Source organism: Cajanus cajan, chromosome 5 (genome assembly GCF_000230855.2).
Source record: "Cajanus cajan strain Asha chromosome 5, NIPB_CcT2T_4, whole genome shotgun sequence".
Lineage (NCBI taxonomy): Eukaryota > Viridiplantae > Streptophyta > Magnoliopsida > Fabales > Fabaceae > Cajanus > Cajanus cajan.
Window position 1 is genome coordinate 69,581,303 of NC_138521.1, and position 19,508 is coordinate 69,600,810.

The 19,508-nt window shown below is 30.6% G+C and overlaps 2 protein-coding genes across 4 annotated transcripts; one reads left to right on the forward strand and one right to left on the reverse strand.

The window, feature by feature from the left end:
• The first annotated feature begins 3,520 nt into the window (after positions 1-3,520).
• LOC109807726 (small COPII coat GTPase SAR1A) lies at positions 3,521-5,285 on the forward strand. The gene is made up of 3 exons (XM_020370320.3): positions 3,521-3,938; positions 4,067-4,198; positions 4,754-5,285. Exons 1-3 carry the CDS (start codon positions 3,810-3,812, stop codon positions 5,072-5,074), a joined length of 582 nt encoding a protein of 193 aa, XP_020225909.1. The 5' UTR covers positions 3,521-3,809; the 3' UTR covers positions 5,075-5,285.
• Positions 5,286-6,801: 1,516 nt separating this feature from the next.
• Positions 6,802-15,609, reverse strand: LOC109807813 (calmodulin-binding transcription activator 5). 3 transcript variants are annotated; one of them, XM_020370456.3, is made up of 14 exons: positions 15,457-15,609; positions 15,191-15,307; positions 14,753-14,827; positions 14,045-14,160; positions 13,390-13,478; positions 13,165-13,210; positions 11,825-11,939; positions 11,257-11,376; positions 11,110-11,168; positions 9,802-10,218; positions 8,712-9,409; positions 7,925-8,471; positions 7,530-7,841; positions 6,802-7,279 (listed from the first exon to the last, which is right to left on the reverse strand). In XM_020370456.3, the coding sequence occupies exons 2-14, from the start codon at positions 15,249-15,251 to the stop codon at positions 7,220-7,222; spliced, it is 2,715 nt and encodes a 904-aa protein (XP_020226045.1). In that variant the 5' UTR covers positions 15,252-15,307; positions 15,457-15,609; the 3' UTR covers positions 6,802-7,219. The 3 variants fall into 3 exon arrangements, with proteins under 3 accessions (XP_020226045.1, XP_020226046.1, XP_020226044.1); XM_020370457.3 differs by having other exon boundaries at positions 14,743-14,827; XM_020370455.3 differs by having other exon boundaries at positions 14,702-14,827.
• Between the last annotated feature and the right edge of the window lie 3,899 nt (positions 15,610-19,508).

The following is a 19,508-nucleotide window of genomic DNA, read 5'->3' on the forward strand; positions in this document are numbered from 1 at the left end:
ATTGCTGTATATTGAGTTTGTGTCTATTTTGAAATAATAATATATTCACCTGAGATTTAATTTGAAGTGCAAAGTGCATCATGGTTATATCTCACAAAAGATTTTAAGAACTAGTTTACTTGCGTAGGAACTAGGAAGAGGACATTTCACATTTGTCCATTTTTAATAGAAACATACTGCGGTTGATTATAATTTTGTTTGATGAATTTTTTTTAAGAGTAAGTTTTGGAAATTTGGTATCAATAACAGTAGTCTTTGTGGAAGGTAGTGATGATTTCAATTTACAACAGCGACAAAAGTCATTCTTAAATAGATCCTTACCTCTTTAGGTGGGATTGGCTAAATAGATTGCATAATGTAATTCAGTTTGATTAAAGACTATTCTTAAAAATATTATTTATTATAAGATCTCTAGTAACAACATCTAATGTTCTTTCTTTCACAACTATAAAATATTAGTCAAAGGCCACACTGATTATAAATTTATAATGGACATGCTGTCCGGAAATTAGAACAAATGTGAGTTGCAATATTTAGATAAAAAATAAGTTACAATTAGGGTTGAAAATAGATTAGGTCAAGTCAAACTTTGAATATATAAGTCGATTTTTTTGTATAAGTCTAGTGTAGCCTTTTCAAAAACTTGGTATGATCTGTTGGTTTATTTAAAAGTTTATTTATATTAACGATATTAATTAGGTCAATAAATATAATTTTTAAAAAAATTAACAAAACTATTTTTAAATATGTTGCTGTGAAATACTTTTTTAATTTGCGTGATAATAAATAATTTATTTAATATTATTAAAATTTAGATTTTAAAAGAAATAAAGGAAAAAAATGAAAAAAAAAATTGTTAGAGGGACAATTTATGACCACTCTTATATGTTGACTTACACTAATGCACAAACAGTAAACATTCAATGAAAAAGGGTAATTTTATTTTTATCCAAATTTTTTAAAAATATTTCTTATATCTCATTTGACATATTATAAATAATTGCCTCTAATTTTAACAAACTAGAATAACTATAGTAACAAACTAAAAAAATACCCATTATACATGAAGTGATCTCGGACATGTATAATGCCACAAAAAAATAATAAATTAAAGAATTATTTTCTATTAAAGAGACAATTCATGTACACTCATGTATGAGTATGATGATGTACAATAGATGCGTCTCCTAAGGTTTTTATTTGTGATTTCTTGATTTTGAATATATATTGATTTTTTATTTATTATATTATACATATAAATAAACTGTCCTAATAAGATTAATAAACTTTTTTTTACAAGTTTAAGTCTAATTTTTTTAAATAAATAGATTTTTTTTAAAGTCTAAACCTTAACATTTTTATTAAATAAGTTAGATTAGATCAAATTTTTGGAGCTGTCAAAATGGGTTCCGCTCGTGGGTCAATCCAACCTACCTTGAAAATGGGTCGGATCAGGACAAACAATGTAATTCGGGCCACTTTCGACCCAACTCACCCAGGGTTGAACCCGTGGTGGGTCAGGTTACCAATCTAATTCACTTACACTCTCATCAACTCAACCCGCTAACAATTCACTCGATCATTTATTATTATATGTATTATTTTAGTAAGATACCTTTTTTGTAGATAAAAATAAAGATGATATTAAACAACATGAAATTATTATAAATTTATTTATTCAAGCCTCAAATAAATTTTAATATTAATGAATAATCACTTTCATGAAAGAAATTTTATTTTATTTTTTTGATTATTTAAAGTTGTACACTTTTTAATTTAAGTTTAATGTTATATGCATGATACTTAGTTTGATAATTTTTTACTTTAGATTATAAATTATTTTAGATTGGAGTTTATTTTAAAATATATTTTTTTAATAAAAAAATATAGGTGGGGTTGGTGGCCAACTCCATTAACCCATAACCTGTGGTGAGTCGAACTGGGTTAAAATATTTTGGACATTAAGACTGGTGGGTTGGACTAGGTCAACCCACTTAAAAATTGATTGAGGTAGGCGAGGTCAAATGAATCGGGCTGACCCTTTTTGACAACTATACAAATTTTAAAGAGGTTAGATCATAGATATTTGTTTAGTGTATGACTTATTCTCATTCCTAATTATAATACCACAATTATGATAAAAACATGAGTAACAATATCACATTAAATATTTTCACATTTTTTAAAGGATAAATATATCTTCTTAAAAACATTGTTTTAAAAGATTAAAATATATATTGTACAAAATAAAAAGACTTTGAGAAAAATTTGTATCAGAAATTGAAGTTTATGTAATGCATAAAATAATTATTATTTTATATAATTAAAATTTACAATATATAATAATAGAAATATATACTATATTATAATTAAATTTTTTAATAAATAAATATTTTTAAAGATATAAATTATATTTTAAATTTTATGTAAACAATTAATTTTTTGATGTAGTTGTTTTAACTATTGATATTTTAAGTTTATTAAAATTTAATTTAAAAATAAATATAAATTTTTAAAAATATAAGATGATATTTTTTTATATTAATATCTATACTTATTATAAAGAGAATATGATTTGGTAATCACCCTTTTAATTTTCATTTTTGTATTAAATTCTTTTATCTTTAGATTTAAAAAAAAATTCTTTTAATTTTTTTAAAAAAATAAATATATACAAGTGTCTCTTTTCCTACTAATATATTATAATGACTATAAAAAGATTCAAATTTAACTTTTGTATATATTATTTTCAATTCTCCACAACTAAACCTTTTAAAAAACTCTTTTTAATTTTTTCAAAATAATCTTATTTAAAGAATAACTCCGAATACATTCATTGAAAATGATTATTTTAATTCTTATATATAAAAAATAGAAAATGTTTTTTATTATATTAAAGACTAAATTTACCGATTAAGACTATCTCCAATAAAAGTTTATTCTATCATTGGAGCATGTTGTAAATAACTTAGAATCGTTCTTATATAAGAACCTTCGAAATCGGTTATTGTCAATCAAAAAATGTATTTTTTTTAATTATTTGTATTTAAATAAAAAAGTAGAGCTCATAAAGTGAATTAAGGATTTAAGTATTAGAAGACCCATAAAAAATAGATTAAAAATATAAAATAATATTAATAAAAAGTATTATTATAAAAAAATAATAACTATTTTTCTTTTCAGAATTCGAACCATAAATATTTTCATTAAAGAAAAAAGTAACCACCACCTAAACTTTTACAGATGTCACAACAACAATTTCTAAAAAAAGAAAAAGAAGAAAAATGTGACAACAACTCTTTACGGACATATATACATTTTTTTCTTGCTTTTTGTTGAGCATTTCTGCACTGCAGCTAACAATTTGAGAAAAATCTGTTTTATTTATTATTTATGAACTGTTAAACCCAATGACGCATACCAACCAATCAAATTCACACAACTGGAATTTCTACCCAATAACCGACACTCCGATTTCTCGAACACTTGTCCTCATAAATATATTTTATGACTTTCCTCTTTAACTCCATCCCCATATCTTTCACTGACCAAACCGGTGTTCGGTTACACACACCCAAATACTGAAGAAATAAAACAAAAACAAAACAAAGAAGAAAAGAAAACTGGTTCTTTTCGTGTTGCGTTTTCTTGTTCTCTCATTTGATTCTTCTTTTCAGTTATAATTGTGTACTTGTCTCTCTTGGTTTCACGGCTTGGAGGTTCCGGCGACCTCCTCGGAAATTTTGTTGTTTATTTTTCACAGTGATTGAGTGTGAAAGTTTCCAAGATATTTTTTTTCTTTGAAAAGAATGTTTCTTTTTGATTGGTTCTATGGAATTTTGGCGACCCTTGGTCTGTGGCAGAAGGAGGCGAAGATTTTATTCCTAGGGTTAGATAATGCTGGGAAGACCACTTTGCTTCATATGCTCAAAGACGAGGTTATTATTATTATTATTTTTAACTTTACTTTTGTGATATTTTGTTCTGCAATTATTGCTGAAAGATTTTTAATTTAGTTATAATTTAATAAGGAGTTGTTTGTTGATGATAAATTGAAATTGTGCAGAGATTAGTTCAGCATCAACCTACCCAGTATCCCACTTCAGAGGAGTTGAGTATTGGAAAGATAAAGTTCAAGGCTTTCGATTTGGGTGGCCACCAGATTGCTCGTAGGGTCTGGAGGGACTATTACGCCCAGGTTTGTTATTACTTATATTCTTTTTTTATTATTATTTTAATTACTTGTTCAGTTTCATGTTTATGAATACAGGACGTTTGAATAGTTTTAGTTGGTTTAGTTCATTACTATGGTATGTTAAATTAATGAAAGTTTACATCTTACATCTTATAATAGGTTTTTGAATTAATAGTTTAAAGCATGCTTGAACGTTCTGTTACCCAAGTACTATGCTACTTGGGTATGGATTTGGCCAGTGTGAAATGGTGTGTATTTTATATGGAAAATGCTTAATTGCATGAATCTAAATGCTCTAAAAGTGATGAATCTAAATTACTATTTTGAACCTTCATTTTATTTAATTTATTCAATTTGGTTTCTCTATTATTAAAAGGACCTAATTTGATCTCTTCAATTTTCTAAAATGATTTAATGTAATCTTTTCTGTTCAATTAATACTAATGGTGTTAACTTCTTTTACACATGTCACCATAAAAATCTGTCATATGAAACTTGATCCAAGTATTGTCATATTAGGAATTGCTTTGAAGTCTAATATGCGATGATATGATGTAGGTGGATGCTGTAATCTACCTGGTTGATGCATTTGACAAGGAAAGATTTTCAGAATCAAAGAGGGAGCTGGATGCTCTTCTTTCTGATGAGTCATTAGCAAATGTGCCTTTCCTTATCTTGGGAAACAAGATTGACATACCTTATGCTGCCTCAGAGGATGAGTTACGTTATCACATGGGCCTCACTAACTTCACCACAGGCAAGGGCAAAGTTAATTTGGCTGACTCCAATGTTCGTCCTTTGGAGGTGTTCATGTGCAGTATTGTCCGGAAGATGGGATATGGTGAAGGCTTTCAGTGGCTCTCTCAGTACATTAAATAGAGAACAAGCGTGCTCCTAGTTCTTTATGATCCTCATGCTAATGCAGTCTCCACATTAGCATTGTAGTTTTTAGACGTATCTACTCATGTAAATGGTGGTTTTACTTTTTCTTTGTTATGTGATACCCTTGTTTAGTTGACAAGCTTGGGATGCAGGCTATATCAGTTATTAAAATAGCAGAATTAATAAATGGTGGCTTGAATATAGGAAATAGCTTTGTGCACAGTTTGAAAGTGCTTTTCGTTTTGATCAACAATCTCCGGGAATTTTTTTTCACATTTACATCAAGAAGGGGAATATTTTGGTGGCAGTGATCTTAGGACACTACTCATCAATGATGATGAAGATAATTGTTGGTCCTCTTTTCTGAATCTCAACTCTAAGAAACTTGACTTGAAAGATGTTCAAGGGAGTGTAGCTCCAGATTAACTCAAATAGATTATGAATTTATTTAGATACAAGTTTAAAAGGGTTTTTGAAAATTTCTCTATTAAAAAATATTTTTCATTTTGGTAGAAAATATTTCAAAAATACTTTAAACTTAAACCTAAACAAGTTCTATATATTCTTTTAACACTGTAAGGGCTTCCACGTAAATCAATTGCTTATTCGTGTGATTTGTAGAAAAAACTTATTTGTTGGGTTTTGTCTTTGATTCCACTATTTTGAATAGTTGGATTATGAACATATTAGCACTCAAAACTTGATTCTGAGGTTCGTTCTTTTTTTTTCCTAAAAAGTGTAAAGTTTATTTGGAGTGTACTTATTATTCATATAGATATGCATCAAATGATATTAATTATTTTTTTTTTAAATGTCATGAGTAAATTTTAATCATATAAAAAAAAGTTATAATTTTTATATCTTAATCCTAATCATTGTTGTAAGATTTAATAATCAACATTTATTTCCTTCATTCTCATAAAAAATAGCCATATCATTTGATATGTCTTCATTCAAATGTGTGGAAGTGACTTGCATAAGGTAATGTACAAAATGAGAAGGCTAGTTTTATCGGAAACGATAACCATACAAAAATATATTGATTTTCAATTATTTAATGATTATTTGAATACGACTATTTAAGAAAAACACGACTTTTATATATTAATTTTGATTATTTATGTGAAATTTATTGATTTATATCCACTGCTCTCGCAAAAAAATAAGTCACTTATTGATTTTGAAGGAGCAAACTATCTACCAATTATGTCATATCTGATACAAATCTAGCTGTTATTAATTAAGAGATGATATACTCAAAGATTATTGTGATATAAAGTTTGTAAGAACACGTTTGTTTATTATGCAAAGGCAAAACAAGTCACCCTAGCGTAACTCGAGTTTGTTCGTCTCGGGACTCTTCAGCAACTGCACGAGCAGTGAGGAGAGACAAAGACACAAGGTTCAGCTTTAAATGGGATGCACCTAACGAAGGACTCAGATCCTCTCCCCATTCCTTTTGTCCTCCCACTCTTGTATTTTCTCCTGAGAGCAGAAGAGGATCCAATTATTTGCTAACCAAATGGAGCCTATCCTGAATCATCCGTCATTCTTTCTCTCTTCACTAGAGAGGACATGTGTCCAATTTGTTCATGCACAATGTTGCTTCTTTTTTTCCCCAGCAATCATACTTGTCTCAAGCTCTGCTGATAATTGATACAATTGGTTTTGAATTTAGATTTATCCAAAATAAAACAGTTATTTGCTGAGTATCATAGAACAACTTTTTAACCATTAATCTAGAGAGATCACTGATATTGGATATGATAATTTAAGAAACAAAAAGTGTCTGTACATATGGACTAATATTGAAGATGTGTTGGCGCCTATAAATTAAAAAAAAAAATGTTATTGCGCTGATCTTCGGTTGCCTCGGACCTATTGAGGTAAAAGACCAGGTTTGCAGCCAAACTATTCTAGTATTCTGTATTTTAAACATTGGGGTGGCACCGATTTTCCGCTGAGACTAGATTTTTGCATAAGAGATTTCAACCATAGAGAGCCCAACGACACATGAAAACTTATATAATGACCCATTCTAGGATATTAAGGAAGTCTGAAAGGGTCAAGGGTAACGTACAAGGATCCACAGGATATACAAAAACAGACTGCACCCCAAAACTAAGACTCTCTTTGGGTAACCTATGTCTTCAGTTCCATGTCAACTTCAGTACTAAGAAGTTGTTCATATTCACGTTCCAGCTGCACAAAGGAATATTCTATAAGTGAAAAAGCATGCAAAACCAAATCCTCCAAGGACTAATAAAATGTATAAATTAGTAGAGCGATAGTAACATACTCTATATTATTAGTTAAAATTTATTAAAAATGATAAAATAATAAGTGAGTATCATCAAATAAGAAGATCCACAATTGTGATTTCTAATAAATTTCAGTCATTAATAAAAAGTGTTAGAGAATATGCCATTAGCTTGTATAAATAAACTGTCACCTTTGCTTGGTTAAGGGCCAATTTCATCCTCCTGTAATCTTCTTGTGCTTTCTTCGAACGGAACATAGCCTGCACACGCACTACAGATCTCTCGACACGTTCTTCAGCTTGTTTCCTACCAGTCCGAAAGAATTCCTCCTCTACATCACTTTGTTGATCCTGATCCCCAGTTCCTGTTTCGACAGTTTTGACCTGGAGCCCACGGAAGCCCTTCCTCTTCAAACGCCAACGCAGCACTGCTTTCTCAACCACACTAACAGACCAAAGAATTTTGCGATAATGCTTCCGCTCTTGAAAGCACCGAAAAGCAGACTGCATTGAAACATAGATGTTAGTAAATTTATCGAACAAAATCTGCTGTTAACATATGTGCCAACTAGAAGAGAAGCTCTTACTTGGATTTTAATAGCCTGACGACGCATGTTGAGAAAATCTTTACGAATCTTCCACGTGCGGAATGTATGCTGAATGCGAGCTGCAGCTGCCATCATTTTCTTTGTCTCGTAGTTCCTAAAGGCATGCTGAATCTTCATTGCTGCAACTATTTCTCGTGCTTCAGACTCTGGATTGGAAGACATAACTACCTTAGTTCTCAGTTTTAGAGAGTGCTCCCTAAATGCAGCATGTATGCGGGCTGCTGCCTCAGCAGTGGTTCGGTAAGCAGTTAGCGTATCTTTCAGGTTCTGCTGGTCCTCGGTAAGGTTTGCAGAATTTACTGGATCATCCGTGCTAGTTTCCAGCGAACCACTGATATTTCCAGCTAAGCTCATGTCATTGAAGTGCTGAACTAGAGATTTTTCTGAAAGATAAGCTGCCAAGCCATCATGACCCCTCATATATGCAAGATCAGCAGCAGTGCATCCACCAGGATTTTGTGGAGTAGGATCAGTGACCAAATTTGGCTTTGCCCCAACAGACAACAGAGTTGCAACCATTTTCTCCCTGAAGATACAAATTTTTAAATCAATTATACAATAAAATTTTCATTCATAGTTCAAGCAGCCTACTTTACCCAAGTTCATGCTAAATTCACATTGATTGTGTTAATGTCTTGCTTTATGTAGGGAAAAGAAAAACATAAAAGAACATGAGTGGTGAAACCACGTCAGAAAAGGATTTTTAGGTGTATGTAGTTACAGAATGGCTAATGGTTTAAACAAGTGGGGCATCAGTGTATTATACCTTCCATAATATGCTGCCCAATGAAGAGCTGTCCATCCAAATCTATCACGGAAATCCAGCGACAAGCCTGACCATGAAAATAAGGAAACAGCCCAAGTATATCCCAGAACTGCACACAAATGGATTACACTTTGGCCATGTGCATCATATTCTGTAGTCTTACAGCCTAAAATAATTTTTTCCAAAAGCCATTCCCTTAGTCTGTTTTTCAATGCAATTTCAAATAGGGCATCTTTCGCATGTGAAAAGGGAATTTGGTTGTCTTCAGTTGACTTGATTAAGTATTGCCAACTATTGGAAATAAATGATGTTTTGAGGGCGAATTGTCTTGCCTCCTTAAGCCTATTAGGTGATACTTTACTAGAGAAAACATCAAGGCTCGGTTGTTTAGCAAAGAGCAAAAAAGCAAGCCTCATTTGTAGCCGAAACTCATTCCAATTGTCATTCTCTTCCATTGAAGCTGCAGGATCATGCAAAACAGGAGTGCGATATTCAAAATTAACAACTTGGCTAATAGGCTTATGGCCATCAAGGGTCAAGTAGAGATTCACAAATCCTGGAGAATGCGGTGATACCCAGCACCGGTAGACCCCAACCTGAACAATTTCTGCAGCAACGCTAACATCACCACAAACACAAAACAGATTGGACTTTGAAAGGTGCATATAGTCCTTATGAAAGAATCCAGTCACCAGAACCTGCATGTAAAGGAATTCAGAAAGTCTAGCAACAATGGCAAATACAGGTAGCAAACATATGAATTCATCACGCAGCAAGTATGTACTCTGCTAAATTCTGCAACAATTTATAAACATGAAGATGTACATGCTACTGCTTGCAGCCAAAGAGCAACTCATAACACTACTAAAAATGTTTTTGGCTAGATTGAAGAAAAAAGATAATTCAAATCCCTCAGAGTTTATATTTTTGTAGTCTACATGCTTTGGAATTCAATATTGAAAGAAAAGACTGAGGAATCAACTAGAAGTAATGAACCAAATAATACATTAGAGTTAACAGTCAAAGAAAGATATACTTGTAACAGAAAATAACTGCTAGTAAGAAGATATATGAGAAGGGCAAAGAAAACCTTTGATTTCTCAGTGGAAGATACACTTGTAGGGGATACATCAGTGATAGTAAATACTTGTTCTGGCAGAGAAAATTGTTGACTATCCACCACCAGAGATGAATATGGTTCATAAACAGATGAAACTGATGATTCACGAGTTGGGTCATCTACTGAACATGGTGAATCAGACATGATGTGGTTCACCCACATTCCAAAGCTGCCCTGACTTTGCAATCTATCATTGACCAAAGTGTCCAAGGAATCAACACCACCTATAGAAACAGTATGATTTCTCTGCTCATTTGGATTTGCTTGATTGTCCATCGTCTGAAGATTAACACTTTCTGCAAAATTGTAAGGAACACTGTTGCTCCCAGCAATTGGCTGTGTAAGACTATCAAAAGAAGGAGTTCCTGCAGATGGATTGCTGGCTACCTGGTGACAAAGCAAGTATTATAGAGCAGTGGCTATTACAAAGTACCTCCAGAAAATGAAAGAAAAAGAAAGAGGAGAAGGAGGAGGAAGCAAAAGAAAATGATATAATGAGGCATACAAAGTAAACATAAGCATTGCCCTCACTATAATTTTAAGGCCTCTTCTTCAAAATGGCTGTGGACATTTTTATATGTGATTACAGGCAATTTGAAAAAAAATATCATAAAGGTAAAACAGCATCTTAACTCCTCATCATATATAACATAACAATAATCTAATAGTGAAAAATACACATGAAATGCTGCTGTCCTGGATGTTGAATGCCTGAACATCTATTATATAATAAATATGTAGTCTAGGAAATATAATAAAACCTCTACTACATATACTTTAAAGATGACGAAATGGTCTTGGGATAAATTTCAAAGGACCAATAATAAGGAGGTCAAAGTTTTGTGACACTGCAGTTTTTGCTGTTCATTGATATTATTGGTTGAAGCAGAATGCCTGCATTTTTTTAGACCTCTGGTTTGCTTTAGGATAGGTTTGTACTTTTGGCTTCTCTCTGGTGATTAGCTCATGGCTATTTCATGAGAGTTTCCGGTTTCCACCACCAACGTGCATAGAGATTGGGCAGCGTTGCTGCATCTTTGAATCCTTCTCCTTTCTTGTCCTTTCCCTTTTTAATATTAGAGGATATCTTATCCTACCCCAAGTTATTTTCTGGTGCTTCACTCATTTCCTCTCTAATAAATTTATTTTTCCGTGTTAAAAAAGAAGAAGAAAAAAAGGGTCAAAGAACTAACTGTCCCATCACAAAACATAGATGAGAAATGGACAACAAAAACCAGAATAACGAATACAGATAAAAGAAAGATAATATTATCTTACATTGCTGAAACTGCCATTCAGTAAAATTTGATCTTGTTGATCAAAATATGGAATCGTGCCTGTAAAAAGTTAATTTAAAGTTATGATAAAATAATGTGGCACCCTCTAAACAAGTGACTGATTGTGCTTTAATCAACTACCATTTACCTCCATTAGGCTCAGTAGAGGCGTTATGATCATTGGCATCCACTAGGTCATCCCATTCAAGTGTATTAATCTCGTGAAGTCTGAGTTCATGACTTTTGACCTTTATATTGTCACTCACGTCTGTTTTTGTCCAAACCAGAAAGGATGGAATTATATACCTTATCAAGTAAAGACAAGTACAGTATCCATGACTTAAAAAAAATAATAAAATTATGTCAGTTAATAGTTTATTTAGTCTATTTTATTTTAGTTAATAAAATAAAAGCATCAATTAAACAACCAGATATACACAGCATTATAAACCAACAAAAAAACTTATTTTCTGCTTCCTTCCGGAAAGATGAGAAGAATAAAAATGAGATAAAAGGAATATATGTGCAATATATAAAGACATGCACATGTTTTTTCTTGTAACTCATTATCTTGCCTCTCATTGTTTTCAAACAAACACTCAACATCTTAAAAATTAAAATATAAATATTTTTAACAGCATCATGAGCCTTTCATATTAATAGATTTCAAAAGTATAACTATAAGATTGACCACAAAAATGTAAGTTATTTCTTACCAGCATATGTAGTCGTGGTCCCTGAATCTATTTCTTCTGATAAAATCCATGGTGCAATAGAATCAGAGACAGAACTGGAGTGTGAATTTACAGGAGTGACAGGAGAACCTTGTAACTGTATCATAAACCACAACCCAAAGAACGTTACAAAGCCAAGTTATATCCATTTTCCCAATCAAGTTATAGAGCACAAATGACACCTTAAACATGAGTTTATTTCTAATTATAAAGATGTGTTCACTTTAAGTGTCATTCACATATAGAAACTAACTGATGATATCCTAGCACTGATGTGTGTTTTTTGAAAAACGACTTTTTATGTTTACAGAGAAAACAAATGAACTTTATTCTAAAATGCTAAAAGAAACGCAGGAGAAATAAATGCAGTTTTCAACATAACGAAACAAAACAATGAGTGTGATATAACTTTTATATAAACAAACACTTTTAATATTAGGAAAACAACCTTTGGTTTTTTTTTTCAAACAAAGTTTTCCAGGGATATACACATGGATTACGTCTGCCACAAAAAAGCCACAGGGTTACTTACCCCCTTTAGTTGAAAAAAATACAATAGAGAAAATTAGACCCCCAACTCTAGGCAAATATTAAGTAAACAGAAACTAGAGTATATTATATGCAGTAGAAGTAAACAAAGCATCACAATGACAAACTGTCAACTTTTAAAGAACCAATTCACATTAGCAGTTCATAAAAAAAAATTGGGTTTTATACAATACAACATAACGTATAAAACTGTACTTGGCCATCTTAATACAAGCTAAATAAACTACCATGCTCCTACTAGTGATGATTCTGTTAATATTTTGTCATGCCCCTGCGCAACTGTCCAACATATGAAATAAGAAAGAAACACTAGACTTGAAAGACGAAAAAGAAATAGTTATCACACTTGTCTTATGTTATAATCAACTTTTGGCGCTTACATTCATCATCAATTCTGGTACAAATCCATTGTTGGACTTGGATATTCTTTCAAAATTCAAAACACATATAATGGTAATTAAAGCTATAAAGCTGTTTCATAATACACAAAATGAAAGAGCCGATCCACTATAAACAGAAATCAAATGAAGTTTCTATCCAGACCAACTGAAAAAACATTTCAGTAAAAGAAAATTTTCTTATATACATAATCATGTTTTACCCAGACATAAGGATCAGTAAAACACAAACTGACTAATGATTATATATGTATATATGGTCTTTCTTCCAGACAAAACAACATAAGCACGACACACATAAATCATGGTTTGTGAGGTTAAATTGAACTTTTGAAAGGGAAAATATAGAGTAAATGGTGTACAACTGAACACAACCTCCTGTGTTTCACGGTAATGAACAAGAACTATGTGTTCCATACTCCTGAAAAGAAAACAGTGAAAACAATTTTAAGTCACATTGTTATTGGCAAACTTATTTTAATTTTATCTTTAAAAATTTATACAAGAATAACATAAGCACCATAATACAACATAATTCAGCAGTATGAATGAGCATAAAATTTTGGAATTGGAGCTTTAAGAGACAATTGATATGCATACTTATCAAGCAGCCAATAACACCTACGGACAAAATTTGGGTTATCTTGGCCATGTGCATAATATACATGGATCCTTTCTTCGTTACCAACCTGATGGGTGGGAAAAAGAAAAAAATGACCAGAAAGAATGTCAAAAATCAGATATGATTCTAATGAATAATAACACAAACTGGAGGAAGGAATTATGATCATACATAATAAACACTAAATTTGATAATAAAAATAAGAGCAGAAAGCCAGAAACTGATCTATATCCCAAATACTGCCCAGAAAGAATGATAGATATGTGACTGGGTCATTGTACAAATTAAACATCGCCTATTAGTTCCACACTGAGATCTAACAGAAGACCCAAAAAGCAAAACTACTTCTTAAGGACAAAGCACGGAGAATGGAAGTATGGAACAGCATCAAAAAAACCGTAAAATAGAAAACTGATCACTAGAAGCCTTATGTCTTTCAAGATATAACCACATATAATGCTTGTCAAGCTACTTGCTAAACCCTCTCATCATGTTATCAGTGTTTAATTCGTTCAATTCCCCATTAATAAAATAATGATAAAATATCCCATCTACAGTCTGTTAAAGAGTGTATTTTCAAATAAAATTCAAATTAACATGAATAAAAACACCCAAGAATATGAAAATCCTCACTTTTAAGTGCTCATGAGCTTCTTTAACTGTTTTCCCATCCTTTTTCTTTTTCCAGTTGTGCCCATCTTTTCGGAAGTTCCTAAGCATCTTGCGGTCAAATAATACAATAGTACCACCTGTTTACACAAAATAATAATAATAACAACAACAACAAAACAACAATAACAATTGGAATATTTTCAGTGGAGATTTGACATTGTCTAACTATTAATAGTGAAAACTTAATATTTGGATGCAAAATAACGAATCTAAATTATATCGGATACACAAATGATTTTTTTTATGACAGAAAAAATTTATTAAAGTAAAAGCAGAAGATTACCACAAGATTAGAGGAAAATATATCCTCCTAGCAATAGAATATTCAAACAAAATAATTTTAAAAAATAAATTTATAAACCAATAATTAACTAGCATAGTAGCTCACAAAATTTATAAAACAAGCTAGAAATCATAACAGTTCCAAAGTATGATTATCATGGAATTGCTTACTACCAGTAGGTAAATGTTTTAGGGAACTTAGCCTATGCAGGCAATAAGGACAGGAATGAATATGGTGAGATGACAAATTGTCTATAGGAAAATACACAATAGAGCAGAATGGATATGATGCATGTCCATTTCACAAACACCAAATTACTGCTAATTGATAATTACTTTTTGGCAAATTCACTGGCTTGACATTAATGGTAAAATACTTGTAATTACAAAGCATGGCATGAATCTCATTGGGACGGAGCCATCTTGTTCTTGCTTCCTCCTTAATGCTCTGCATATCCAAATCTGGGGCATAAATAAGAAAATATTTCAGAATACAAAAAAAAACTGAGATGGTTAATCTTAATCCTTCCATTAGTTTCATTTTGACATAGCCTAACACAAGCCAACATTCTTGCAAAAGTAGACTTCCTAGGTCATTTATCAAACCTGGGGACCAGCTGGTGTAAAATTTCAATTAAAATTAGGAGTAGGACATTATGTTTGAAATCTAGTACAACTCATAACATTAATATGATCTACCCTAACCGCTAAATGAGATACGAAATTAATTATTCACTGACAAGAAACAAAAACTACATCTTAGTCTTAGACACTTGATCAAAATAAACATATGCATAATTGAAAGACCAACAGTGAAGTACGAACCTTGCAATGTGTGGAATCCATGTATTTCTGAACCCACCAGTTGCGCTAAGTTATTCGCCATATTCACAGAAACCTAGGGAAATTCCGAACACTTTTCTCTCACCGCAAAGTCAGCAACTGCATATTATGTAAAAAATGAAAAAAGAGCAAAGTGATGATGACTCAACAAAAGAGAACAATCATCGTTCCCAACTAAAAATAAAATAAAAAAACAGAGTGAAAAACTAAAAGGGTAGTGAGAAAAATAGAAAAGGTGATAAATTTACCTGATTGCAAAGAAGGGTGGGTTTCCTGGAATTGAAAGAGTTAGAAATATGATCGCCTCGTGAGAGCTGAATGACACTCTTCTGTTCCTTTGTGTTTTCAATTCTGCAGCCTGACTCTAACTTATATATTATATTATAAATAAAATAAAATAAAATAAGAGTTAAGTACGATTATTACAAATACTAACAAATTAGTAAAGACAAAAGGTTAACCATTGAGGAATATTTTCACGACATTAACTATGCACTCATATTGTAAAAACTAAAAGATGAAAATAAAGTTAAGTTGAATAAATCAAGCTGCTTGATAGGAACATTTGACATAACCTGTACGAGGCTCAGGTAACACTGTACTTTTTTATAAAATAAAACTATTTATCAAAATATTTGTTAGGATTTAGGGTTTAATCTTTAATTTTTTACTACAGGATGTTTTAATTTACTAAAAAAAATTAACGTATGATTAGAGTTTATACGAAGTAAAATAAGTCAGATTTTAATTAATTCAGCTCGTGTACAACCTGAATTAGAAAAAAAAAAAAATAATTTAATTAATTTAATTCAGATCATCCAATTGATCTACTTTTGAACACCCTTACTTGAACCATTAGCACGTTCACAACTTAACCACCCCACGGCCTTGAGGACAAGGCCCTTTTTCCGACCGGTAGCAATGTCAGTGGCCCAACCTATCTCGAAGCCCAAATAATCTTTGAGGGAGGGTTTAAATTTACCATTATATTATATTATATCTCATATTGAGTAATAATGGCCAACAAGAATTTTTCATGATTTATTAATAATAAATAATGTCTTTTAAATGGTTGGTCGATGCTGGTTGTGGCAAATTTGGAATGACATGAATCGGGTATATAATTAATGGAGCCATGAGCTGAAAGGTATTTACGTCCTTCACTGTTCCCAATCACATGTTCTTTTCTAATGTGTTTTGGTTGTGGCCTGCTAAAATAGTATTATTCTATATTTCATTATTTGTTTTATATAAATAACAATAATGCAAATATATTTTTAAAATAAATAAATAATAACATGCATTTGATTTCCTAAAATTAAACTAAAAAAGTTTTACATAAAAAGTGCTTGTTTTGTAGCCATATATTTCTTTTTCTGACGCTTGAATGCTGTGAGCTTTATCTTATTTTGTTTTATTTTACTTTATTATTATCAAGGATCTCTTTGATCGATATTAAATATTTTCTAAGTAACCACAAACCATTTTATAAAATAAAAAAGAAAATCTTTAAGTAACAAGAAAATTAAATAAATTTAATGCACAAGTTTAATTAATTTTTAAACTAAGAATAAGTTAATCAAATTATTATTTTAATTAATATTAGTTACCACCTAATCAAAATTAAGTATTTTTAAAAATATTGTTGGTGATTACTATTTTAGATTTTTTTTTTTTGTTTAAGACTTTAAATTATTACGAGAATCTTATATTTTGGGGGAATGTATCTATTATCTAATATGACGACTTCATCATCCCAAACTTTTCTAGTTTCTATTTTTTAAAACAATAATAATAAATAGAGTTGCTAGAACATCTCCGGTATAATTTATTTTAGATTTTGAATCTATTTTGTTGCAGGTCCCTTAATTTAATCTCACTTCAAATTTAATAAAAAAAATTGAATAAAAAACTTAACTTGAGTTATTAATTTATTTAATGGACTCCCACGTTTTTTTATTTTTAATTTAAGTGAGAATAGTATAAATATTTTTATCAATGAAAATTAATTTTTATGTAATAACGACTTTTACACTGTTTTATCTACGTTAGAATACATTTTTGGTAAAATTTACAAAAGTCAATTCTTATATTAATCAACTTTAATGAGAATTTTTATGAGTTCTTAAAATAAGAATCGATTTTTATTTTTTTTACTATTGGAGAGTAATAACATGATTTTGATGTGTAAAACTAGTTTTTATGTAAGAATTCATAATAATTGAGTTTTGAGGAGAAAAAAGTGAATTAATTGTGAAATCCACATAAAATGAATTAGAAATCATGTTAAGTTCATTAAAGAAAAAAAGAAAAAAAAGAAAAAAAGTTCATAATACATGACATCAAGGGATCCGTAAAAATTACATTAAAAAATCACAATCAGTTCTATCATTAAAGAAGCTCTAATTAATTACTTAAATTAAACATTTAGTTCGAGTCATTTGTTAGTTTATACAAAAGTATTAACATCTTTTAGGCTCATTCTACTACAATTTCTTTCAATTAAATGTATAAAATCATGGTAACTTTTAACCCTTTGAAAATAAAAAAGAAATCAATTCAATATATTGATGTTATATGTTTAAAATAAAAATTAGTTTATGAAAAAGAAAATTGCCAAATGGTTTGATTCTTATTCCTACGTGTATTTCAGGGCCATGAGGAACCCAAATTCATGTAACATAATTCATTAAAAAAATGTCAATTGATTTTAATTAAGAATTACCTTAAATAGAACATGGGAGAAAAAAAAAATTGATTTTGGGTTTTAAAAGGTTGGGAATGAATCCACGTATTTCTTATAATACAAATTCTTGTTTTTTGGGTTCTAAAAGGTTGGGAATGAATCCAAGTATTTCTTATAACACATTGTTATTGAATGTGAGATAATCCTGCGCACTCCCCCAAATTTGAGAATCATAATTAAACCAAAACAATCATCAGTCAATCAATTCATGCGCTTAATGAGTACTAAATTTTCAAGAGTTTTTCTTTTTTAATGTTTTTTCTGAAATAAGTTTTGGTGGCGAGTCTTTGTTTCTTATAAATAATTTTTTAATTGTTTCATTGCAATAAAGGAATTCTTATAAAGGAATAATTACTTAAAATTGTTCAAATTTTTTAATTATTAATCGTCAACTATTATTTAATTTTAATTAATCTTTTATTTGTTTTAAAATGCATAAAGTGATAAATGTCTAATTTACTTTAATTATAATAATAGTTATTATAAAAAAAATTATTATATATAATAATTTATGTGATAATGTGATAAATATTTTTTAACATTATATATATATTATATATATATGGTATCATTCGAAATGAAGTACGGCATGAAGTCACACGAATATGCATTAGTCAATTTTTTAAAAAGTCCATACTTATCTAGACATTTAGACAACTTGGATTATAGAATCGTGTAGTTACGAGTTAGAGAAACAAAACAGAAAAGTCATTGCATTTGCCTTAATTATTATATGAAATAATCGTGTATTTAGATTCTATCGGCCATCTGAGTACACGGATCAAAATATTGTGTCTCCAACTCCTGTCCCCAAATCCTGTCCCTCCAATCATAAATTATCACGTCATTATATTTAATTTTTATTTTTATTTTTAAAAAATATAACCAATTTGTTACAGTAATCGCTCTCACCAGCGACACCTTCCTCGCTAGAAACAACCCAAACATCACCGCGGGGTTTATGTGACCTCCTGCGTCGTCACAGCCACATCCATCATGAATTAAGTGAGAGAGTTTCTTCCTCCTCCACCGCTGCTGCGGGGGTTTCGTTTCGGCGACGTCGGAGGGCGGGAAGAGGCGGAGGCTGTCCGATTCGGAGGCCTTGTCGTGGGCGGCGACGGAGGGAGCGCGGCGGCGGCGGTGGAGGAGGAAGAAGGCTACATATGCTTTTTTCTTCTCTTTGGTAAAGAAAAAACTGTAACAAATTAGTTACATTTTTTAAAAATAAAAATAAAAAATAAATATAATGACGTGGCAATTTATGATTGGGGAAACATGATTTGGAGACAGGAATTGGAGACAGAAGATTTTGATCCTGAGTACACCATAAGTTTATATTTAATTATTTAGATAGCTGATGTTGAATGTAGTACTTATTTGTTTGAATTTTTTTCCTTCTATTTCTTCAAATGTAAATTATAAGCAAAGTTCAGTTGAATCAAAGGCTTGAAAAATGTTGCTTTTATTTTAAAGTTGATTTAAAAAAGTAAATTAATTTTATTCAACTTAATTTTTTAACTATAATTCAAGCATATATCTAATAATTTTATTTCA